The sequence below is a fragment of the Bufo gargarizans genome, chromosome 3 (assembly GCF_014858855.1).
Source record: "Bufo gargarizans isolate SCDJY-AF-19 chromosome 3, ASM1485885v1, whole genome shotgun sequence".
NCBI lineage: Eukaryota > Metazoa > Chordata > Amphibia > Anura > Bufonidae > Bufo > Bufo gargarizans.
Window position 1 is genome coordinate 564554484 of NC_058082.1, and position 26831 is coordinate 564581314.

General features: G+C 42.2%; 1 protein-coding gene across 1 annotated transcript in view; it reads right to left on the bottom strand.

Moving 5' to 3' along the window:
• The window catches only part of LOC122932841 (Down syndrome cell adhesion molecule homolog), a 406234-nt gene that overhangs the window by 57695 nt on the left and 321708 nt on the right, over positions 1–26831 (bottom strand). Inside the window, 3 exon segments of the mRNA XM_044287480.1 lie at positions 3164–3194; positions 11732–11908; positions 24858–25148. Coding sequence (XP_044143415.1) covers positions 3164–3194; positions 11732–11908; positions 24858–25148 — 499 coding nt within the window.

Below are 26831 nucleotides of genomic sequence, written 5' to 3' on the forward strand. Positions count from 1 at the left end.
CTCTTTCAGATGGGCGTTGCGGGAAAATGTGCGGGTGCGTTGCGGGAACACCCGCGATTTTTCAGCGCGAGTGCAAAACACTGTAATGCGTTTTGCACGTGCGTGAGAAAAATCGCGCATGTTTGGTACCCAAACCCGAACTTCTTCACAGAAGTTCGGGCTTGGGATCGGTGTTCTGTAGATTGTATTATTTTCCCTTCTAACATGGTTATAAGGTAAAATAATAGCATTCTAAATACAGAAGGCATAGTAAAATAGTGCTGGAGGGGTTAAAAATAAATAAATAATATTTGAACTCCCCTTAGTCCACTTGCTCGCATAGCTGGCATCTCCTTCTGTCTTCATCTTAGCTTTTTGTAGCAACAGGACCTGTGGTGACATCACTCCGGTCATCACATGATCCATCACCATGGTAAAAGATCATGTGATGGATCATGTGATGACTGTGACATCACCAAAGGTCCTTGTTGCTACACAGAGCTAAGATCAAGACAGAAGGAGATGCCGGGCAGCGCGAGAAAGTGGATTAAGGTGAGTTAAATTATTATTTATTTATTTTTTAACCCCTCCAGCGCTATTGTACTATGCATTCTGTATTCAGAATGCTTTTATTTTCTCTTATAACCATGTAATAAGGGAAAATAATAATGATCGGGTCTCCATCCCGATCGTCTCCTAGCAACCGTGCGTGAAAATCGCACCGCATCCGCACTTGCTTGCGGATGCTTGTGATTTTCACGCAAACCCCATTCACTTGGGGCTTGCGTTGCGTGAAAAACGCACAAAGAGGAGCATGCTGCGATTTTCACGCAACGCACAAGTGATGCGTGAAAATCACCGCTCGTGTGAACAGCCCCATAGAAATGAATGGGTCAGGATTCAGTGCGGGTGCAATGCGTTCACTTCACGCGCGGAATACTCGCTCGTGTGAAAGGGGCCTTATAGTCCTGAGAGGTTGCTACAATGTATCAGGGCAAATTCAAACAGAAGCTGTTTAGGGAATCGGTAAAAACATAATTTAGGTATTTCAACCTCACCTGCTTGTCTATGGTTTCCACATATCAGCAGATTGCTTTTACCACGTACAGTATAAGTTAAAAAATTGTAAATAAAATTGTAAAAAGTTGATAAAAATTTGCTCCCAAATTTCATTGAAAATTTCATTCAATAAAGGGAGCCTGTCCGTAAGGAATTTACTGATAAACCTGGCTCAGCTGAGTGTAATGATACCTTTCACTTTCTGGAGAAAAGAACTTTTAATCCATATGCAAATGAGCAGTTAAGTGCACCAAGGGTGGACCAAAGCCACTCTGTGCACCCATACTCCTCCAGCTTCTTCTGCCAGCCCCTCCGTCTCCTTCCTCATTGGCAGAGCATGTTTCCTGCATGGTCATCTCGTCTGGCCCAGTCAATGAGGGAGAGGGAGGAGCTGGCAGATGAAGTAGGAGGAGCCAGGGAGCACAGAGCGACTTGGGCCCACCCTCAGTGCACTTGACTGCTCACTGGATCACCGAGTGAAAGGTATCATTACGTTCAGCTATGCAAGCCCTACAAGGCACAGTGCCCGGTTTAGCAGTGAATTTCCTGCTGACAGACTCCCTTTAATGGTGGTCCAAGCGCTGATACATTTACGGATAATTATTATTAAGGGTCCGAAGTCCCCTCCTGGCTTCGATCAGGGTTGATTCAAACTTCAACAGCTAATGACAGAATGCTCATTCGATTGACAGCTCTCTCCCCGTACACATGCATGCTCCGTTTGGCTGTATTTTTCAATGGAGAGGATGTACCTACCAGACACCTCTGGTGGATCTCCTGAGACAAAAAAAAGGATTGCAATTCAGTTCACCTGACCCTTCTCTACTACAACATTTATCAGGGGAGGATTGGGAACTACGCATACACAGATCTGGGGCTAGTCCTCTAACTGCCAGTTCGGCCAACAATAGTGTAATGTGTATAGGGGGCCTTAAGAATGTGATGGAACGTCTACATCTCTCCGGAACAAAGCTGCAAGAAGCCAAGAAGAGTGGAAGGACATTGAAATCCCTTCTTTCTGTCTATTGCTGTGTGACCAAGAGAAGGTAGATACTAGATCTGCAGCTAAAAATCTGACTTCTCCATCCACCCCCAAAAGATGTGCTCTTCTTGGATCACAAAGTTTCTGATTATCATCTCAGCTTGGCAATCAACCTGGAGCAGCAGAGTGGCAATTATTGCCTTGAAAGTTGAGTCAAGGTGACTCAAATATTGGGGATGGACCCATTTCTAGGGACCATTTACTGAATATAAGAGCTCTGAGGACATCAGAAGTCTCTCAAACTGTCCTCCTATGACATGCGCCCATCTTTGGCAACCATTGGCCCATCACACACCCCATGGATTTCACCTTTAATCTTCATCTTTATAACCTTTAGCACTGAAGAAAAGCAGCCAAGAACATCTCCTCCTTCTAAATAATCCCATCATGCTTGGCACAGTCATCAAATATAAAATTTGCGTTCCTCTATTTGAGGCATGTCAACCGAACCCACCCAGAACTACTGCAATACATTAAGAAGGTGGCAACTATAGCAATGAGTGATGACCTGACCTCCCTGACAGATATTAGCAGCTAGGTCACAGCCACAGGGATGAATAATCCAATTTTCGAACTTAAGTTGATTAAAGGGAACTTAAAGGGATTTCCATTAAGTGTGTTCATCAGAGTTGAGTAGAAGGAAGAAAACTACAGTTGGACGTTGCTGCCTCGAGGTGTCACTGGAGACGGTTCTTCAAGAACTCTTTTGCATATTGTCCCAGAAAGCATTGCTTCCTACCAGCTGAAGGATCAATACCTTCCGAAAGCCTCTTTTTTTTTTTTTTAAAGGGGGGTTCTTTAAAAATTTCCCTCCATTGGTGTTTTTCAGCCAATTTCCATGAATCAGCTTGCTTGAGGAGAAATTCAGCCCATCAATCTGTTATTAAAGCAATCGCGAGTGGTGTCAAAAAAATAAATCCGGGCCAAAGGTAATCATTTTGACACATATAGGCCAATTATTGCGTTCAGTGCGAACAAAGATGCAAAGGTCAAGTATAGAAACCCTAATCAATGTGATTACTCTCATCGCCCTCTCTGTCTGAAAACCGTGAAACAGGACATAAGTGAGCGAGATCTGCTTACCTCATGAGCATTTCAGCCAAACTTTTCGCATCTGGAATAGAAAAAAAATAAAAAATACATCAGATCAAACAATCTTAATTTTTTTTTATTATTCACTCATGTCCACACCTCATCTCTAGGAAGCGGAGGTTTTGATTGAATGAGTTTTTGGAAACTGCGCTTAACCTTTGGGACACAAACCAAAATCAATAGCAACTAGCCAGCACCCCGTCCGATGACTACACGGTACACCATCTGACTACTTGAGGTGTGCGTAACGAAGAAGCTTGTGCTCCCATGGTTATGTAACCACATCATGACCTCACATGGTCAATAAGACAAGTAAGGATACATTCACACGATCGTAAGTGTTTTGCAGTCCGCAAATTGCAGATCCACAGAACACGGACACAGGCACATGGCTGGCCCTATGCTAGAAATGCCTATTACTGTCCGCGATTGTGGACAAGAAAAGGACATGCTCTATCTTTTTTGCGGGGCCACAAAAGGAACTATGGATGCAGACAGCACACGGTGTACTACCCCCATCTTTTGCAGCCCCGTTGAAATATAACTATCTAATATCTATCTAATATCTATTGTAGGAAGGAACAAGGGGCCGTCATTGGTGGTCGGTATGTGTCACCGAGGTTCCTGGCCTCGGTGAGGTAAGAGCCGGTTTCTCTCAAGTGTCAGTATTGCATATTGCAGTCTGACACTTCAGCTGTTTAGTATGGCTGTAAAGCTGATCCAGGACGGCTTTTACTGGGAGTAGCCAAAGTGCTGGGTGGGTGGCTGCTCCCCACGTTCCAGGCCAGGTCTTGGCAGGTTCAAAAGCAGTCAGCACTGTCAGGTGGTGTGGATTACTCCTCTCTGACAGGGGAGCGCAGTCAGTCTGAGGCTTTGTGCCATGCTGGAGGGCTGAGAGACACCTGCTGGGAAACAGGCCCCTTAAAGTCTGTTGTGGACCGCTGGTGAAAAAACTGCTAACAAGGTGATTGTTTTGTTTTTGGACTTTCCATTGTGTCAACTTACACCAAGACTGCGAACTGTTATTTTGTTTTCGCCTTATGTGTGAATAAACACTGAAGTTTTGCTTTACCAACTGGTTTTTGCCTTTGTACTGCGTCCGCTTGCCCTGTCTACCGGAGCAAATCCCCACACTATCCATCTATGTAAAGCAAAAATCTGGCAGCACTACATCCAACTTGAACAAAAAAGGGTGCATGCCTAAAAAGACTAGACTATTGCCCAATACACAAAGTAGCAAAAAGTGCTGCCTTTTTGCTACTCTATCTATCTGTCTATCAACAGCAAGGCTCTAGAGCTGATCCGAAACATTGCGTACCGACATGGGTGAATAAACACTTTTTATTTTTGGAGTGCTGGCTGTTTGCTGTTTATGCATATTGGGCAATGGTCTAGTCAGATTTTTTATCTATCTAACATCTAACTATTGATCTATCATCTATGCATCTAATCTATCCTGCAAACTTTAGTTCTATCCATTTTTACAATACGGAAAATACAAAAAGAACGATAAAATATAACCCGGTGCTCGGTCCATGATCACACAACCAAGGCGGTGGCCCCTTTATTTTGGGTTGTGCAGCAGGGTATATGTTGAGGCAGGGTCATATTAATAGCTACCATGGATGTTCCTGTCTGGTATTCTTGTAGGGAACACTGACCAACCTTTTGAACCAGTCCTACTGCCTTTTTGACTCAGGAGACATGGTTTTCCAACAAGATAATGCCACCCACTGCACAACGTGCTCTTCAGGGTACCCGTCAGCTCCCCTGGCCAGCTCGATCACCAGATCTCTCCCCCATTGAAGATGTCTGGGACTGGATGGGGCTACAGATGTCCCATGCGCAGCAGCCAACAACCACCTTGTCAGAACCACTGGTCCATAAGGAAGGAGCTTGGAATGACAAACCACAGGAGGATATCCAGCCTCTGTATGACCACCACCATGCCAGAATGGACGTCTGTATCACAGCTAGGGGAGATGCCACCCAGCATCAATGAGACCCTGTCTCAACATATACCCTTCTGTAGAACCCAAAATAAAGGGGGCACCTCCTTGGTTGTGTGATCATTGACTGAGCACCATGAGCAGTTTATACTTTGTCAATCGTTTTCCAGTTGTTCTTTTCTCATTTTCCGCTACTGTATTTGCGCCCTGATTCTGCCTCCGGTGACTTGCCGAGTTTTCCTCCTTTATAAAGTTGGATCATGGACCGTTTTTCTTTCTACTTATAGCCAAGGTTACGAAGCATGGAAATAATTCAATTTAAAAGAATGATCATGCCCAATGAGCCCATTAGCTCTTGGAGAGAGAAGGAGATAAAAGAGCGGCACAGTCGGTTCATTTTACAGGACTGTAAATAATATATGGGGGAGAAGAGCTCAATAGAGATAAGGGAAAAGTTCCTTCTCTGCCAGCAGTTTCCTTCAGGATGGGATACGGTGACACTTTTGTACCGTTATACTGTACGCTGCATTATTAAAATCCCTCGCGCTTAGCACAATGCAGTGGGATGTTCAGTAATCTAAGTAACATTGGACTGGCGAGCGTGGAGCTCAGACATCCTGCATTATGGTCATCCTCAGCAAAAGATGCAAGCGGTCGATACTATTCTGTCCGTTTGACCGAAAGAAAGTAGTCTTCAGCAGAATTGCCCTGTTTAACCTCTCAAATAAATAAACCTTCTACAGACGAGTCCACCCTGAATTCCGCATGATACGAAGTCAGTACATGCCGGCAAAACCTACTACAAGCTGCAACTCCCATCACAACCACTAGGTGGTCACACATAGACACATATAGCCTAAACAACTCCCAACTGAATATCTTCAAATCATTTCTTTCTTTTTTTTCCCCAAAGCTGGTCGTCTCGAGCCACTTATCTTGGGATAAGTTGATCCAACATGAAAGTTAAAGAGGGAAACATCTGTATACAAAAAACTAAAGAACTGTCTCCAGTTGTTAGGGTCCAGAGTCTTTTTGAGGTTCAGAGTCTTTTTGAGGTTCGTGATCTCGACTAGAACTCAACCCAAGCAGAGAGACTAAGGAAAACCCAAACGATAATTTATACCGTGAGGGCCCATAAGGACAGGATGGTAATACAAAAGCAAAGTTCACTTTATTGGGAACAGGCCTCTATAGAATTGGGCATCTGCATGGTGACTGGCAAGTAGGTAAAATATCATTATATCTTATTCTGAAGCTGGTCATACACATTAGAGGAATATCAGCCCAAACCACCATGATCAGAAGAACCAGCCAACCATCTAATTTGTATGGGGCCTCCAGTCTCTCCTCCAACAGCTGAAGCTGAAAGAAATAAAGATCATGCAGCTGGATTTCAACATGCCCAATCCTTTTCTTCTTGGGAAGACAAACCAAGGCCAGAGATTTCTCCGCTCTTGCTACTGAGAAAACATGCATGCTAAGCCGAGTCAAGCATGCAAGTGTAAGGGGGTGGCAAGAGATAGCTGAAGGTCAAACGAGCAACAGGAATCGGATATGTGTAAGGCCAGTCTAACTCTATGGCTCCCTTAAATTGGTAATTTTTGGGTTCTATAAAGTCAGAGGTTGGGAAGATAAACACATTGGGAGGTATCAGGAGATTAGGTCAAAGATGTACATATGGAGAGGACAGGTTTTGGGGTGGAGATTACATGTGGGGAGTAGTGATGAGCGAACTTCTGTTTTAAGTTCGGCGTCTAAAGTTCGGCTTCCGGTTAGCGGAGAATCCCGATATGGTTCCCGATATGGATTCCGACTTCCGTTGTGGTCCGTGGTAGCGGAATCAATAATCGGCCATTATTGATTCCACTACCAGGGACCACAACGGTATTCGGAATCCATATCGGGATTCTCCGCTAACCGGAAGCCGGACTTTAGACGCCGAACATAAAACACAAGTTCGCTCATCTCTAGTGGGGAGGTATCAGGAGATTAGGTCAGATGTATGGAGAGGACAGGTTGTGGATTAGGCTACTTTCACACCTGCGTTAGGTGCGGATCCGTCTGGTATCTGCACAGACGGATCCGCACCTATAATGCAAACGCTTGTATCCGTTCAGAACGGATCCGTTTGCATTACCATGAACAAAAAAATGTTAATGCAAACGGATCCGTTTCGACTTACACTGAAAGTCAATGGGAGGCGGATCCGTTTTTAATTGCACCATATTGTGTCAGTGAAAACTGATCCGTCCCCATTGACTTACATTGTTAGGCCTCATGCACACGACCGTTGTTCGGGTCCGCATCCGAGCCGCAGTTTCAGACAGCACTGGGGCTAAACTGATCTGTTTTGGGCCGCTTGTGAGAGCCCTGAAACGGATCTCACAAGCGGACCCAGAAACGCCAGTGTGAAAGTAGCCTTAGAGATTACATGTGGGAAAGTATCAGGAGATTAGGTCAGATATGTATGGAGGGGACAGGTTGTGGACTGGAGATTAGGTCAGAGATGTACGAAGAGGACAGGTTGTGGACTGGAGATAACATGTGGAGAGGTATCAGGAGATTAGGTCAGAGATGTATGGAGAGGACAGGTTGTGGACTGGAGATTACATGTGGACTAGATATTAGGTCAGAGATGTACGAAGAGGACAGGTTGTGGGCTGGAGATTACATGTGGGGACGTATCAGGAGATTAGGTCAGAGAGTATGGAGGGGACAGGTTGTGGACTAGAGATTAGGTCAGAGATGTACGAAGAGGACAGGTTGTGGACTGGAGATAACATGTGGAGAGGTATCAGGAGATTAGGTCAGAGATGTATGGAGAGGACAGGTTGTGGACTGGAGATTACATGTGGACTAGATATTAGGTCAGAGATGTACGAAGAGGACAGTTTATGGACTGGAGATTACATGTGGGGACGTATCAGGAGATTAGGTCAGAGAGTATGGAGGGGACAGGTTGTGGACTAGAGATTAGATCAGAGATGTATGAAGAGGACAGTTTGTGGAGTGGAGATTACATGTGGAGAGGTATCAGGTGATTAGGTCAGAGATGTACGGAGAGGGACAGGTTGTGGACTGGAGATTACATGTGTGGAGGTATCATGAGATTAGGTCAGAGAGTATGGAGGGGACAGGTTGTAGACTGGAGATTACATGTGGACTAGATATTAGGTCAGAGATGTACGAAGAGGACAGGTTGTGGACTGGAGATTACATGTCGGGAGGTATCAGGAGATTAGGTCAGAGAGTATGGAGGGCACAGGTTGTGGACTAGAGATAAGATCAGAGATGTACGAAGAGGACAGGTTGTGGACTAGAGATTACATGTGGAGAGGTATCAGGAGATTAGGTCAGAGAGTATGGAGGGCACAGGTTGTGGACTAGAGATAAGATCAGAGATGTACGAAGAGGACAGGTTGTGGACTAGAGATTACATGTGGAGAGGTATCAGGAGATTAGGTCAGAGATGTATGGAGAGGACAGGTTGTAGACTGGAGATTACATGTGGGGAGGTATCAGGAGATTAGGACAGAAATGTATGGAGAGGACAGAGTCTGGACTGGAGATTACATGTGGAGAGGTATCAAGAGATTAGGTCAGAGATGTACAGAGAGGACAGGTTGTGTATTGGAGATTACACGTGGGGAAGTATCAGATTAGGTCAGAGATGTACGGAGAGGACATGTTGTGGACTGGAGGTTACCTGTGGGGAGGTATGGATGTAGTAGAGTTAACACTCATGATTATGTTATCTAAACTAAATGTGTTAGGCAAACACCTTCAATTGCTTTTCAATGGCTTTTGTTTCAAGATAACGAGATGAGTTAAGAAATTTGAGTTAAGAGCTTGAGTGCTAACCCTGCTACACCTGTATCAGGAGATTAGGCCAGATATGTATGGAGAGGACAGGCTGTGGACTGGAGATTACATGTGGGGTGGTATCAGGAGATTAGGTAAGAGATGTACAGAGAGGACAGGTTGTGGCCCCTTTTATGTCATTGTCAATATTTTGAGCTAAATTTGCTGAGCAATGGGTAGCTATTGAAGTGACTGGCAGGAGGAAGAGGCAAAAGAGAAAACATAAAAGAACAAGAATCGAACACCAGAGCATATGCTCTAACAGTAGGCTATCGTGTCTGCTATGACTTGCCACTGTAAAGAAAAATTTGGAAATCGGACCCAGAAATGACATTCTGTGAAAAGGTGGTCATACACTTTAGACAAATGTGCCTACTGGCAGAAATAAAATGTGTCTAAATCACGTGTGAGACTGGACCAATAGGGCTTAGCAAACTGCGTTTCTGCGTGGGGCGCATCATTCTACTACACTGGGCGCTTACAATTAACACAACAGTTGCCAAATATTTTTAAAGGCCATGGAAGGGAATAGGCCGCATTTACAAAACAGTAAAAAAATGGCCATGAAAAACGAACACACTGTTTTTCATGGCCATTTTGCGTCAGTGTGTGCATCCATTTTCCTGCTGTCTATCCGTTTTTAATGGCCGTTAATTTGTTTCTTTTTAACATCTTAACCCCTGCAGTGCCCTCACAATATACATAATTCCCCTAAAGTTCTCCCTGGACATAATATTCCCCCATAGTGCCCCCAGTATGATTAATGACTCTCCAATACCCCCTTTTTAGTGCTCTTCAATAGGAGTACTGCACCCGAGTGGGAATAATGCCTCCCTTGTACTGGTTCTCATTCAGTTTGTGGGTACTCAGTTCGACCTTTTTGTCACTAAGGGGTACTTGACATAAAAAGGTTAAGAACCACTCTTTAGACCATGGCTGCTAGATAAGGCACAGGTGCCGGGGATTAATAACTAGACTGAGTACCAGTGGTTGGTGATGAGAAGGAGTAATGGCCTTCTTGGAACTGGTAGATACTTGGTAGAAGACAGAAGAAAGGGATAGAAGAGATCTTCACGTGTAATATATAAAGACAAACATGAATGCTATCCAGACAGTGACATCCTCTGTGGCTCTTTGTGGATGTTCTCAGTTACCCTTTTGAACTTTGGTCAAGAAGAAAACTTTACCATGGATAGTACCCAATGGAAACCTAGACCAAATTAAGCCAAATGTTCTGGAGATATACAAATGTCCAGACTCAGCCTGAAAAATCCAATGTGGATTTGCAAGAGAATACGTGTCTGAAATTCAAGGGTCAACCTTGGATTTCTGCCAGGGATTTTCTTGTCAGAGACCTTTGAACCGGGTCTAAAGGTTTTAATGTGGCTTTGCAGATTCTCACACCATCTACAGTTGTGAATTAGACGCATGTAATCGAGCTAATCTGTGTGTTTTCACAAGTAATCCATTTTAATAAGTGACAATTCACTTAAAGGGGTTGTGCACCTTTGGGGGGCTTTTTTTGGCAATCTTCCCTCCTGAGCAGACCTCTCCATGGTCTTGGCTGCTCCCCTGGACTTCGTGTATGTAAACTTCATGTTTGATGTCTCCATAGCCAATCGTCGGTTGCAGAGGTGACCTGCTCCCATGCGTCATGAAATATGGTCAAGTGACGCAAGGTCAGAGTAGGTCAATGCTGCAGCCAGTGATTGGCTGCAGCAGTGTCAAACAGGAAGTTGACATCCAGAGAGTACAGTGGAGCAATCAAGGTGGGAGAGTGAAGAAACTGGAAGCCAGTGCTGGAAAACAGGTACAAGTATTCTTACCTTCACAAGTCTGCCCAGGAGAGAGGGTTTGCCAACTCCAAATATGCCCCCTAGTTCACAACCCCTTTAAGTTTTTATGCACCTGTATGAATGCCAGTGCAGATTTTCATTTGAAGACAATGGGTGGTGGATTCTAATGTGGAATACATGCATCCTTGACCTATGCAGTTGCCTATATACAAGGAGAAGTATACCCATAAGAAAGGTCATCCTGGGCAGTCAATTATGATGGCAGGTTTTCCCAAGGGTCTAGGATTTGCTTCCCCTTCAATAATCCTTGGGCCAATTCCTCAACCACTCGTTTGCTACTAATACAGGTCCTGTAGATTGGGGAGTAGGTTCTTGCCACCCCAAGGGGATCAAACCAACCAAGTCTGGGCCTCATCTATGGCTTGTACACCTTTAGATATATAATTAGAAGAAGTCGCTTATTGGAAAAGATAGATAAAGTGAAGGAAGAGGTTACATCAAGATAGATGGGCCGCAGAAGAAGACTCTGTTATAACCCTGAAAACTCGAAGAGAAGAGAGAACATTCCGGAGAAACATTATTCATCTGGTTGCCGGGAGTCGAAATTGACTCGATGACACTTAATAACAAATAATGGGCAGGAAGCCAAGCCTGGCATTTACCACCCAACAGTAACCTTTCTGGCCATAAAATTAATCTCCATTTTCTCTAGATGCGGCATGGTACATCCTTTCACTCCCTCCTTTCAATAAACAGAGCAAAGAACCTCCAATCTTTCTTATATTTACATTTCCCACCCTTGTATCATTGTGTTAGATCCTGAAGTTGTGAGGATCCATGTTCTACATTACTACAACCCCACTCCCCTGAATGGGGGAACCTAATACAAGTCTGTGAGCACAGCTAGGCAGTCTACTGTATAACACAGATATTCTTTGAATGTTGTCTGATACCTCTCAGCCTCTTCAGTCTCTGTTCTCGTCTTCTACGCCTGACCATCAGCAATAAAGCAAACAGAAGGAGGACTCCAATCAGGATACAGGAAATGGTCACCAGCATTTTTATCCCCTTGTTGGTTGACAGTCCCTCTTCGCTGCTCTCAATGGATTTTATGAGTGGGGGGATCGTACCTGTAAAGGGAGGCAAAATATTAGTACGACAAGATCCATCTTAGACAAGTGAGTGTGTTATGCTGAATTTGCTAATTCACTTTTTAGGGCATTTGTGGCCCCCTCCTCAAAGAAGAACATAATTAGTGAGCAAACCGGTATGCTGAGTCTTCAGGAATCTTGGGAAAATGGCAATATTGGCAGATCCTTAGACATCTCATGGTTCATAACAAGGCAAACTGCCATAAACAAAGTTAAAGAGGTGGCCCCAAGATTGACACATCCCCACAGCATAAGTGTCTGATCACTGGAGTCCCCCCCACCTGCCAATCATAGGATCGGGGGTCCCATTTTCCCCTGACTTAATGGGGCGATTAGAGTGCACTTGGTAATCTCAGTCAGTCCCGAAAGCTTTGCATTGATTGGCACAGCACACGAGCAACCGTCGATCAATTTAAACGGTGGACACAGACCCATGGTCTTGCGATAAGTGGGGCCCCCTACATATTAGACACTTATCTGTTCTTGGATAAGTGCCGATCCTGAAACAACCCAACAGAAAAGGAAGTCATATCACTAGGTTATGGCATCTGAAATTATTGGTCCAATTGCCAGGACCCCACTCCTGATCATGGAACAGGGATGTTGCACAATGGGTGCCCAATGCTATATAGACCTCGATCCTTTAGTTTTTGTTGCTTCGAAGCATCTAGCACTTCATTTCCTACCTCCATCCTAAGGCTGGATTTTCATGCAGTGGCTGTGGGGAGTGGTGTGCCGAATAGGGCTGCAAATCTGCAGCAGTTTGCAGAAAAATGCTGAGGTTTCTTTGCCAATGCAAATGAAGCCCATCTTTTTCGTGCGATTCACGCATATTCTTTGAGACCAAACCGTTGCTATTTATCTGCCACACAGCGCACTACCGTCTTGATGCCTCTGAGAAAAAACTAAGCTTAAAGGTTATGTTATTAGGCAAATCATTATGCCTCAGAAGGTTAACCCTGCTTCTCGTACTAAAGATCTGATTTATTTCATTTACGTTCTTGAAAAAAATCTAGAAATCTAAAACATTTCATTCACACTAAGCAAACTTTTCTTTAAAAAAAAATAAAAAAAATGTTGCCAAGAAGTGAAGGCCTGGGCGGACTCTGGGGTATAATTCACTGAATGGTCGTAGTTAATGGAACATCTTGTGCTGGTGATGATAAATGAGTCAATAAGGACGTGGCTGATAAGCAGCGAGCGTGCACTCCGCACCAGGTAACCGCCGCTATGCAGAGCCGACGAGTAAATCAATCTGAAGTTCATTCCAGACGAGACGCCTTGTAGCCGAGGAATGACTAATGTGCTCTCACATTCACATAAGTACAGGAATACCCCCGATCCAAAATAGCTCTTCTGAGGTTAATCATGAAGAAATGGTAAATTGCATAAGAAATGAGAAAATGGAAGGGGCTATGCCACAAAAGAAAACTTAAGTGTCTGATTGGTGAGGGCCCAACTGCCAATCTTGAGAATGGAGGTCCTGTGTCTCCTCGTATGAATGCAGCAGAGGTCCAGCATGCCCACTGCCACTCCATTCGTCTCTACGAGACTGATGGAGACTGCGCTGTACTTTGCTTCTCTTCGGGAGTCTCCTAGACATGAATCAAGCGGCAACGAGCAAGTGCGACCACTGGTAGGTAGAGAAAATAAAACTCAATTTTGGTGATCAGTAGGGGTTCCAGTGGTTGGATCCTGACAGATCAGACACTTATGCCATATCCAGAGTCTATCCTTAGGATAGCAGATAAGTTTAACACTCGGTGTAACCCCTTTAAGGTGCCTATAGATATAAGATGAAGGTCATCCTATTGACATTTTGAAGTAGGGTTATGAAATTCCTCTGCATTCCAAGACATGGGATGGGGCATTCCAAGACATTTATGGCATATCCTGATAGGTTAATGTCCCAACTCTAGCATCTCCAGTTATCAGGAGAACAGAAGTCTACGATGTAGTCTATGAGAGTTACCAAAGAGTTGAGTGTCACCGACGAATGTTTAAAGGGGATCTCTGGGGCTTTACCTAAATTCTCTCTTTCAGCTAACCTTGGGAAGGAAGAATGTTTCAGCAGTACTTACCCTTCATTTGTGCGTTCGATTCCACCCAATTGGCTGCAGGTTCTTCCACTGAGGTCCCAACCGGATGTTCTCCTGTGGCTTCCTGTTCAACTGCATTTACATTATGAAGAAGAACCAGGAAGAAGCAGGAGCACATCCAATCGGGACTTCAGCAGAAGAGCCTGCAGCCAGGGCAGTCATATGATCACACTGCTGAGATTGCAGGAACGGCAGCACAATGCAAGGGTACATGGTGCTGGAACTCTTTCCTTCCACAGGTTATCTAAAAGCACTCTGGAGAATCCCTTTACGGCCCTTTTACATGGGTTCTATGAATGCTCATTCTTGATAACTGGCCCTAAAAATGTGGCGCCAATCACCCAACAAACAGCACATTCTTATAAAAGACTACAGCACTGCATAATTCCATGCGAGATATTTGCAGAAATGCAACTTCCTCATATACCATCAGGGATAATATGGAGGCAGTGATGGGAAAATGATTCCTCAGGTGCTCTGTACAGACTCGGAATCAGCAGGAGTGTCATGTATTGGGCTACTGCACTTGGTTTTGGATTGTTTGGTATTACTAGTTTGTGACCTGCCTGTTTCTTAGCTTTTGAATTCTGATCTGCTCCTGGTTTTGCCTGTTTGGTTGTCACCTCTGTTGAACTACTCTTTACCCATTTAGTTTTAGGCCCCTGCACTTATTCACTAAGTCAGAGACTGCCGCCAAGTTGTGGGCCGCCATTTAGAGGTAGATTAGTCGGTAGGGACAGCGGTGCGCGTGGCGTACAGGGCTGCACTGTTTCCTACCCTTTCATGACAAGGAGGTGCCAAGGAATGTGAAGTTAGAGCTAATAAGATGCCAACAGGATGGCAAACGAAGGTCCACAACTTGCTGTGACTTGAGAACAATATAATATTAAAAAAGTTAGTGAAAATGAGTCAACTGCCAGAAGTAACTGGTAAAGCGATCACTAATGTCGACACCACGCGTGGCATAAGACGCAAACTGGCAGAATATTCCCTTCTGCAGTCAGCTTGTATGCTACAGGGTTTTGTATTAGCAGTGTCACTTCTTGGTGCTGGAAATGTGTCGCCCCACCAGGGAAAGCCATGGCTCGCTAACTGGCACCATCTGTGTCTGAATTGCGCCAGCATATAAAATATAAAAAGAAGAAGTTATCTGTCGGAATAAACAAAGGGCATCGAGGAACGTAGCTTGCTCTAATTAGCTCACTGGATGAAATCTGCCCTGCAGACATCGATATCGGGGCCAAGTACAAAATGACTCGTAGAACTAAGCAGATGAGCAAAGGGAGAAGCGAATCAATAATGTGTTCCACATGGAGAGCCTCATGGCTGGAGGCAGAAGACATAACGGGGTATAGCTCCGTAACTTTGCTGTCGTATTGTATGCCAAAGTGTCTCTGCCCATGACCAAGAGGCTATGGAAACCACTGAGAGGTCCTCATTTAGGAAAAATATTGTAGTAAATTTAAAGAACATGCCCCGCACCTTCCCAACTAAGAGAAGAAAATGTTTTATGTCATGGACTGTTCTCTTCTGTCAAGTTGTAATGAAAATTCTGGCTCCAACCAATATGGCCGCCACTGCAGCAGCTATTGGTAGCTCTATTCCTACCTCCTGTACCTCTTTAGAACCATATGCGGAAATGGTTGTATAGGAGAAAGCTGCAGCTCTTCCTGATTTTAACATCGTGGACAATATTTTGTTATAATGTGGGATTCCTTCAAGTGTTACCGTTAAGTCTTCGCCACACAGCTGGGGGGGCGTGATGTTGAGGTCATCATTATATCAGACTGGTGTACCTTCAATGATCTTCACTTTCTACTTAGAAGGGGCATGTCACATTTATTGATGACCCATGTAGCTGAAATTATAAACGTTGTTTACATTTACTGACAGCAAGCAGAGATTTTGAAACCTGTGAGCTCTTGTTACAGAAATTTGATGGGAGTTTTATTTATTATTCTAACGCTATCTACACTGACTAGAACGCGCCACAGCAGTGAAGCCCACTTTACACCGCCACATTTGCCAGGGAGGACGAGGAGAACCGGCCCTGAAAATTTGGAAGTGGGGCAAAGTAACAGAGGAAAAAAAGTAAAAGATTACCCAGTGCAAAGATGCCAATTCTCAGAGGTATTCAGATTTAAATAACCTACATTTACATAAATCTGGAAAACGCTTTAAATGAAGGAGAAAAAGGAGAAGCAGTTAGAGGCAGAAAGTGTGTGGATAGCTGTGAAAGCAGAAAGACACAATATTTAGTGTAGAGACAGTGGATGTCTGGACAGTCCTATGTGCAGATGCAAAGGTATTTTTGGGAAGCATACCAGAGTCATAGAAGTCCAGGTTCTGTGAAGAAGTCCGGGTTCGGGTCTGGGTACCAAACATGCAGAATTTTCTCACGCGCGTGCAAAACGCATTAAAACGCTTTTCACTCATACGGAAAAATTGTGCATTTTGCCACGATGCACCCGCTTCCTACCCAGCCCTCACACGCAATGTCCGTGTGAAAGAGGCCTAATTCTAAACTTGTATTTATTTATTTTTTACTTCTTTTAAAAGTATAACCTTTGAAAAAAATAGAAATTTTCTTTGCATCACCATTTTCTGAGAGCCATAACTTTTTTATATTTTGGTCTGCAGAGCTATATGACGGCTTGTTTTTTACAGAACAAATTTTAGATCTTATTACGGTGATCAGCGCACAGGACATTTTTATTAATATTTTAACAACTTTTAACCCCCTTGGGGGCTAGAACCTGGTATCTTTTGATCCCTTGTACTATTTACCCTAATAGAGATCTATTAAGTGAATATCAATTTGACATGCTCCTTGCCGAGCTGTGCCTCGAGCACAGCGCAGCAGGGAGGTTACCATGGCAGACATGGGAAGCTTCAAAAGCATCCAGGCTGCCATGGTAACCAATTCGAGCATTGAGATTTCACTGCAGCGGCTTCGAATGGAAGGTGGAGGGAGCCACATCCCTCTGCCTTACCTCATAGATGCTGCGATCAATGTTGATTGCGGCATCTGAGGGGTTCAATGACGGATTTCAGATGGATTGCCATTTCCCATCATTGCAGCCGGGGGTCTGGCACCTGCCGCGCATGGAGTTTGCTCACTGCAACAGCCCGCTCCATGCATTCCCTCTGCCATCATGACATATGGGTACATCACGGTGGTTGAAGGGTTTAGATACTCTCACAGTTACTGCCACTGCTGCTGCTGACACCGCTCTCCCTGATTTATTGCGATACTTGACAAATGAATTCATAACAAATCAAATTTCTTGTCGAACTTCTGAGTCTAAGCAGTAGAACTGTGCCCGTGGCGGATTATGGGAGCTGGATCAGGAGAAAAGTATAGTGGACATGGCCATCGGCAGAGTCCATGGCACTGGAACCGCGTGAGTTGGGCAACATTTACCTAAAGCTATTCCTCTTAACACCCCAGATACATGCACACTTGACTTGGCTGAACATACATGGGTATTTAACGCGAAAAGGAAAATAAGCCGCTGCCGGTCAGCCCGATCCTTTTTTCTCCTGACATCTACCATCGACACTCCCAAAGACACTAGAGTCATCTGATATCATTCAATCCACCCCCGCTTATAGGGACATGGTACTTTCCAACAGTCCCAGGACTGTCATGTAATATGGGTAGGGTCAGCAATCTCTAGTCTATTCGTCTACAGGATATGATGGCGCTAATGTGGTCATCATACAAGATGAACGGTCGGTCCTCACTCTTACAGTCTCAGAATTCACTACCTGGTGAGCACGGGGACACTGCTTGCATACTAAATATGAATGTGCTCCTGATTACAAGAATTTACTACTGTCCAAGTATCTGGAGACCAATCTAACACGCTACCGGCACATGATGTAAGGCCCTAATTATTCCACTTTATTAGAACGCTGCAGTAATGTCGTCTCTGGAATTAAAGGGCATTTCCAAATGTGCGATGACTTCAAGTAACTCAGCCACAGGACCCAAATTACTAAAAATCTCCTCCAAATGTCAAGTTTGTTTTAATCATATACATGAATGGGATCTTCAAGAGAAAATGAACCTCGGGAAAGACGTGTAAAACTGTGCAGTCTTTAACAATCTTGTATTCTTCTCTAGGCACACCCAGAGCTGCATTCAGAATTCTGCAGCTGGACACCTGCAATCTACCAGACACATCAGAATATGTAAATGTGCACTTATTGTACTGGGGGTCCCCTGTTCTGTGCCCAAGTTTTCAGAAGCAGACAAGGCTGGGCAGATGACCATGATTCTTTCATATATAGATGGGGAACAGCCTGGCTTATGTTTGCTGCCCACAAGAAGCCCGCCCTCCTTTCCTGAAAAGAAGATGGGGCAAAGGGGCACCCCTCAATTATAGAATTATGCAAAAGTGGCACCGTTCATCTCCCAAACATGGCACCCTTCATCTCCCAAGAGCAGGAAAGTGCAAACATGGCACCACTTATCTCCCAAGAGCAGGAAAGTGCAAACATGCACCCTTCATCTCCCAAGAATGGAAAGTGCAAACGTGGCACCACTTATCTCCCAAGAGCAGGGAAGTGCAAACGTGGCACCACTTTTCTCCCAAGAGCAGTAAAGTGCAAACGTGGCACCACTTATCTCCCAAGAGCAGGAAAGTGCAAACGTGGCACTTCTCATCTCCCAAGCATAGAATATTGCAAATATAGCACCATAATCTTCCAATAACAGGAAAGTGCAATAAGACACTGCAAAACTGAATAGGACACTTCAAAACTGGTACCCTACCTCTCCCACGAATGGCAGCACTCAAGGGTGTAACTACCATAGTGGCAGAACATGCTACTGCTATAGGGCCCAGGACAAGAGGGGGCTCATTTGGGATTATTCCCTCTTCTACTGGGGATGAAAACTTGGCCCACGGGTCATTGAAAGAGTTTTAGGCAGAAACCCTTCTGTCCTGTGTGGGGGGCCTGGCTCAATCCTTGCTATGGGGCCCTTGCTTCTCTATGTACGCCACTGGCACCCCTCATCTACCAAGAACAGGAAAGTGCAATCATGGCACCCCTCATCTCCCAAGAATTGGACAATGCTAAACTGGCAACCCTCATCTGCCAAAAGAGGATAGTGCAAAAGTGGCACCCATAATCTCTCAAGAAGAGAAATGTGCAAAACATGGCACCCTACATCTCCCGACAGGACAGTGCAAAACTCGCATCCGCCATCTCCTAAGAATAGGAAAGTGGAAAAGTGGCACCCCTCCTCTCTCAAATATAGGATAGGGAAAAAGTGGCACCCCTCATCTCTCAAATATAGGATAGGGAAAAAGTGGCACCCCTCATCTCTCAAATATAGGATAGGGAAAAAGTGGCACCCCTCATCTCTCAAATATAGGATAGGGAAAAAGTGGCACCCCTCATCTCTCAAATATAGGATAGGGAAAAAGTGGCACCCCTCATCTCTCAAATATAGGATAGGGAAAAAGTGGCACCCCTCATCTCTCAAATATAGGATAGGGAAAAAGTGGCACCCCTCATCTCTCAAATATAGGATAGGGAAAAAGTGGCACCCCTCATCTCTCAAATATAGGATAGGGAAAAAGTGGCACCCCTCATCTCTCAAATATAGGATAGGGAAAAAGTGGCACCCCTCATCTCCCAAGAATAAGATGGTGCATCCTGAGAATAGAATAGGTGACAGGTGGCATCTGACATCGCCTGACAATAGGACGACATCCTCTCATGTCTCCGGAATGAGATCACTAACACAAACCCCTTCTTATATTACCAAAACACAAATAATTGAATATGTGTGAATATATACGATAGCTCACCAAATATTTTAAATATATGGGGTTGGTGGTCCCTTTTGGCTCCTGGTCTGTATACGTCTCCCCTTTTTATGCTACTTTGCAAAACTGTTTGTAACACTTTCATTGCCTTGTTTTGCTTGGACTATGTATTATCACCTATTTAAGGTTTCTTTCTGCTGAGATTCTTTGCAATGACTAATAGGCATTAAGTTTGTGGGATTGTGCAATATTGCTTGTAGGATTATGTGTAGTTAGAACTAATATTTCTAAAGCATTATATACAGGTGAAACTCGAAAAATTAGAATTTCGTGCAAAAGTTTATTTATTTCAGTAATTCAAATTAAAAGGAATTGCATTAATGCAGCTTAAAATTAGAATTTTGTGAAAAGTTTCAATATTCTAGGCTCAAAGTGTCACACTCTAGTCAGCTGATTAATCCATACCCCCTGAGCAAGGGTATCTCAAAATTGAGACTTTGGGGTTTCATAGGCTGTAAGCCATAATTATCCAAATTATACCAAATAAAGGCTTGAAATATCTCGCTTTGCATGTAATGAGTCTCATCTGTTAGTTTCACCTTGTAAGTTGCATTACTGAAATAAATGAACTTTGCACGATATTCAGATTTTTCGAGTTTTACCTGTATATAGATTGCACACTGCTTTGAGACTTGAATATGCCGACCTGTTTTGGCTGGGGGTGGGGGGGGGGACTTTTTCTGTCACAGCATTGTCCTGTATTGCTGCTAATCTATAAACTATGTCAGATGTTATGTGTTGTATGACATTTTATCAATAAAGGATGAAGTTACATTACTTGTGTGTTTTCATATTTTTGCTAAGCCACAAACTCCTTCTCTAAAAATTTTAAAAAAAATACCATAATGGTGCAAAGGTGGCTGTGACTTATAAGAATAAAGAATGAAAAGAATGAGATATTAAAATAGATGTAATTTGGACTTTTTGACTCGGTGGTCTGATATCGGAGACGACTTCCCGGCACACTCCGTACTCTGTGCAGCGGTTCTCCGAGTCTTTCTGCAGTACCAGATACATTGATCTCCATTAGCTCATCCCCAGCATCAAGCAAAGTAATCACTGTCATAAATCTTACACTTCAACAGGAAAGTTTCAAAGCCGAGAAAAGCCAAATAGAATTTAAAGCAAAGCAAATTCTCCTGGTTTATGTGATTGCAGAAGATCCAGCAGCGGCTCCGGCGCTATGCCGGGCTACGTCCAATCACAGCTCCCACTGGAGGCCTGGAGATTGTATTTAGAAAACCCAATTAGGTGGTTTGATGGATTGTCTGGAGAAATGGCGGAAACCAGACTTCTGCGGTTTGGTTTATTTCTTTTGCTGGGAGTTGAAATAATTATGCCGATGAGAACTGGGTTTTTTGAAGAAGCCCGAATGTAAAAAGTTGGAAGACTATCTGTTGGAACCCGACCAGGAATGTTCACTATATATGCACATAGAAGAACCGAATTTGTCATTCAGAGGAGTTGTCCAGTTTGGGAAGGGCTCCATTGGCTAGATGATCAATGGCCCTATTCCAGGGACTCAACTCCTGTTAGTCTAGGTCTTCAATTAGTACCTATGGACAAACTGGGCCCTCGAGAGATGGAGCCACTCTCTGTAATTGATCTCCCCTGCAGCTAATAGGAATCTACACCTCTATCTATAACTCTGTCTGTTAAGGGGTCCTCTACAATGAAACTGGACATAGACATGAGATAGGTGTTGGTCAAGCAACACCTTTTTCTCCTGAGTGTCCCATGTACACGCATGTTCAGCTTAAGCAAGTGTGCAGGGTTTTTTCCAGTCTGAGCCTTGTTTACCACAAAATTGTTGGCAGAGGAAAGTTAGGAGACCCACTATACACATTAGGGGGACAAGGACTACAAATTTCTAATACACACTAATGAAGTCCCTCGGCTCAGAGGAAAATGTTGAAGCTTAGGGGTAATATATACCCGGACTCCATGTCTAACTGGTCTAATTCCATAATCTGCTTTATGTGCTGACATGTCAGGGCTGTACAAATCCCAATAGCCAGGTGGCCATTTTGTCTAGAATGCTGTGTGCTACTCTAGGCTTCCTCCATGTTGTGTCTTCCAGTCACCTCCCCAGACTTGGCAGAAACACAGAATAACTTATTTTTTTGTACACAGAATAGCAAACAGTCTTATAAAACCAAAATTTGTCAAGTCCTCTTTAATATATAATGAGCCATTTACTGTATTTCGGCTTTCAATGTGTAAATTTTAGCTTAAAATTCTCTTAAAATAAAATCTATTTACTTTGCCTCGGTTTAATTATTAACATTTAAAGTGCAATTCCAGTCACAACTAATATTAACATCAATAGTACAGTAAAAAGTCGAGGCAAATGGTAAACCATTAAAATATCATCTATGAGATATATCTGCATGACCTCGCTATTTCAAAGTGGCAACAATAAAACCATTACAATGTTTTATTTTATCTATGAATATAACTACTATAATACTGCTCCTATGTACAAGATTATAACTACTATAATACTGCTCCTATGTACAAGGATATAACTACTATAATACTGCTCCTATGTACAAGAATATAACTACTATAATACTGCTCCTATGTACAAGAATATAACTACTATAATACTGCTCCTATGTACAAGAATATAACTACTATAATACTGCCCCCTATGTACAAGAATATAACTCCTATAATACTGCTCCTATGTACAAGAATATAACTACTATAATACTGCCTCCTATGTACAAGAATATAACTACTATAATACTGCTCCTATGTACAAGAATATAACTACTATAATACTGCTCCTATGTACAAGAATATAACTCCTATAATACTGCCCCCTATGTACAAGAATATAACTACTATAATACTGCTCCTATGTACAAGAATATAACTGCTATAATACTGCCTCCTATGTACAAGGATATGACTACTATAATAGTGCTCCTATGTATAAGAATATAACTACTATAATACTGCTCCTATGTACAAGAATATAACTAATATAATACTGCTCCTATGTACAAGAATATAACTACTATAATACTGCTTCTATGCACAAGAATATAACTACTATAATACTGCCCCTCTGTACAAGAATATAACTACTATAATACTGCTCCTATGTACAGGAATATAACTACTATAATACTGCTCCTATATACAAGAATATAACTACTATAATACTGCTCCTATGTACAAGAATATAACTACTATAATACTGCTCCTATGTACAGAAATATAACTACTATAATACTGCTCCTATGTACAAGAATATAACTACTATAATACTGCCCCTCTGTACAAGAATATAACTACTATAATACTGCCTCCTATGTATAAGAATATAACTACTATAATACTGCTCCTATGTACAAGAATATAACTACTATAATACTGCTCCTATGTACAAGAATATAACTACTATAATACTGCTCCTATGTACAAGAATATAACTACTATAATACTGCCTCATATGTACAAGAATATAACTACTATAATACTGCCTCCTATGTACAAGAATATAACTACTATAATACTGCCTCCTATGTACAAGAATATAACTACTATAATACTGCCTCCTATGTACAAGAATATAACTACTATAATACTGCCTCCTATGTGCAAGAATATAACTACTATAATACTGCATCTATGTACAAGAATATAACTACTATAATACTGTTCCTATGTACAAGAAAATAACTACTATAATACTGCTCCTATGTACAAGAATATAACTACTATAATACTGCTCCTATGTACAAGAATATAACTACTATAATACTGCCTCCTATGTACAAGAATATTACTACTATAATACTGCCTCCTATGTACAAGAATATAACTACTATAATACTGCATCTATGTACAAGAATATAACTGCTATAATACTGCTCCTATATACAAGAATATAACTACTATAATACTGTTCCTATGTACAATAATATAACTACTATAATACTGCCTCCTATGTACAAGAATATAACTACTATAATACTGCTCCTATGTACAAGAATATAACTACTATAATACTGCTCCTATGTACAAGAATATAACTACTATAATACTGCCTCCTATGTACAAGAATATAACTACTATAATACTGCTCCTATGTACAGGAATATAACTATTATAATACTGCTCCTATGTACAAGAATATAACTACTATAATACTGCTTCTATGTACAACAATATAACTACTATAATACTGTTCCTATGTACAACAATATAACTACTATAATACTGCTCCTATGTACAAGAATATAACTACTATAATACTGCTCCTATGTACAAGAATATAACTACTATAATACTGCCTCCTATGTACAAGAATATTACTACTATAATACTGCCTCCTATGTACAAGAATATAACTACTATAATACTGCATCTATGTACAAGAATATAACTGCTATAATACTGCTCCTATATACAAGAATATAACTACTATAATACTGTTCCTATGTACAATAATATAACTACTATAATACTGCCTCCTATGTACAAGAATATAACTACTATAATACTGCTCCTATGTACAAGAATATAACTACTATAATACTGCTCCTATGTACAAGAATATAACTACTATAATACTGCCTCCTATGTACAAGAATATAACTACTATAATACTGCTCCTATGTACAGGAATATAACTATTATAATACTGCTCCTATGTACAAGAATATAACTACTATAATACTGCTTCTATGTACAACAATATAACTACTATAATACTGTTCCTATGTACAACAATATAACTACTATAATACTGCTCCTATGTACAAGAATATAACTACTATAATACTGCTCCTATATACAAGAATATAACTACTATAATACTGCCTCATATGTACAAGAATATAACTACTATAATACTGCCTCTATGTTCTACTGATTATGTATTAACATTCACAAGCTATAAAAACATATTTCATAAACCAGAATAGTCTTACACCCACCACTAGATAATACTGGGAATAATACACTACTTACTGCCATCATAATTCAATGTTGCAAAATTGGCCTGCTTCTCCGCGCAGCCGGCACTGTTGCACACTCTCATCTGCAGTTCATACCACATTGCTTCCTGCAGGTCATACAGTATATATGACTTAGACAGAGAGGTCCTCTGCGCCAGGGTCCACACCGTGGTGCCAAACGGCCGATACTCCAGGTTAAACGATGTGATTGGGCACCCACCATCATTCCAGCCGATCAGATTGAGTCTCACTCTTGTGCTGTTAATGCTGGCAAACAGGTCTTGCTCTTTTGAAAACTGGGGTTCTAGAACAAAATAGAAAGGAATGGAGAAACATTGTCATTACTAAAAAACCAACATGGGAGAAAAGAGTAATAATATAACACATCATACAACTAAGGGGGTTGTCTGCTTTTTCCCCAAAGATAAGCTGCTCATCGGCAATTGGCTACAATCAGTCTGGGAACCCAGAGACAAGTGTTTAATTTCCCTGCAGTGACACCACAGGAGAAGTGAGGCATTACATGGTGTCCAAGTAATACCTAGAGGTTTTGGTCCTCCAAAGAAAGAGAGACCCTTTCACGTTTATAGTACAGTGAAACCAGACAACCCCTTTGAGGCCTCAGAGTTCTGTGCTTTGTTATTTTTTTTATCTAAACATATGGCAGATAAAGTGATGGCGGGGGCAGATATTTTACGCACTTCCTGTTAGTCAAGAATATTACAGTCAGAATCTCCCTAGTTTCTCATGGCTGACACCAGGGAGCAACGATTTAATTCGATTCAATTGCCTAATAAATGTCGATTAGTCAAAAAATTATGCGAGTCTGTGAATTTCTTTAACATTACATGCACATAAATGTACAGGCATATCTTCACTTTACCAATTATATGGAATTCTCTACCAAAGGTCATACGTATATGATTGTCATCCCTGATTCTATTGATACAGTATATATAGACTTTTTTTTGTGACATTTATACATGGAAGCCTCATCTGATCTCCATACATGGAGGTCTCCGCTGATTTTTATACATGGATGCCTCTACCATTCTTTATACATGGATGCCTCCCATGATCTCCATACAAAGATGCCTTTCATGGTCTCCATACAGTACATGGCTGTCTAAACCTATTCCCTATACATGGATGCCTCCCATGATCTCCATACATGGAGGCCTTTCATGATGCCCATACAGTACATAGATGCCTTCACCATTCTCTATACATAGATGCCTCCCATGATCTCCATACATGGATGCCTTCCACGATCTATTTACAGTACATGGATGCCTACAGCATTCTCTACACATGGATACCTCCCATGATCTCCATACGTGGATGCCTTCCACGAACTCTATACAATATATGGATGCCTACACCATTCTCTATACATGGATACCTCCCATGATCTCCATACGTGGATGCCTTCCACAAACTCTATACAATATATGGATGCCTACACCATTCTCTATACATTGGTGCTCCGCTGATCTCCACATATGAATGTCCTCACTGACTGTCATACAATAATACATCCCATAATCTCCAAACATGAATGCCTCCAATGATACATGGATGCAACCACCGTTCTAAATAGATAGATGTCTCCAATCATCCTATCTCCATATACTGATGCCTCAACTTTTCCTCATACATGGATTCACTGACTGATCTTGATACAAGGACGCCTCAACTAATCTCTAGATATGAATTCCTCCACTGATCCCTATACACGGAAGCCTCGATTGAGGCTCTCGTGTTAAAAACAAACAAACAAACAAAAAGTACCTAATGCAATATAATTTTTTTTTATGGCAGTACCTAGAATAGCTCAATTAAACTCCACATATTGACTCCTCTACATCAACCCATCCATTGATAAATCCACAGATGGTGGTTTCCACTTGTCAGGAAAAAAAAAACTGGCAAGAAAAGTTTCTCAAAAGAAAGTTTCTGTTTACATAAGTAAAGTGTTTATCATTGT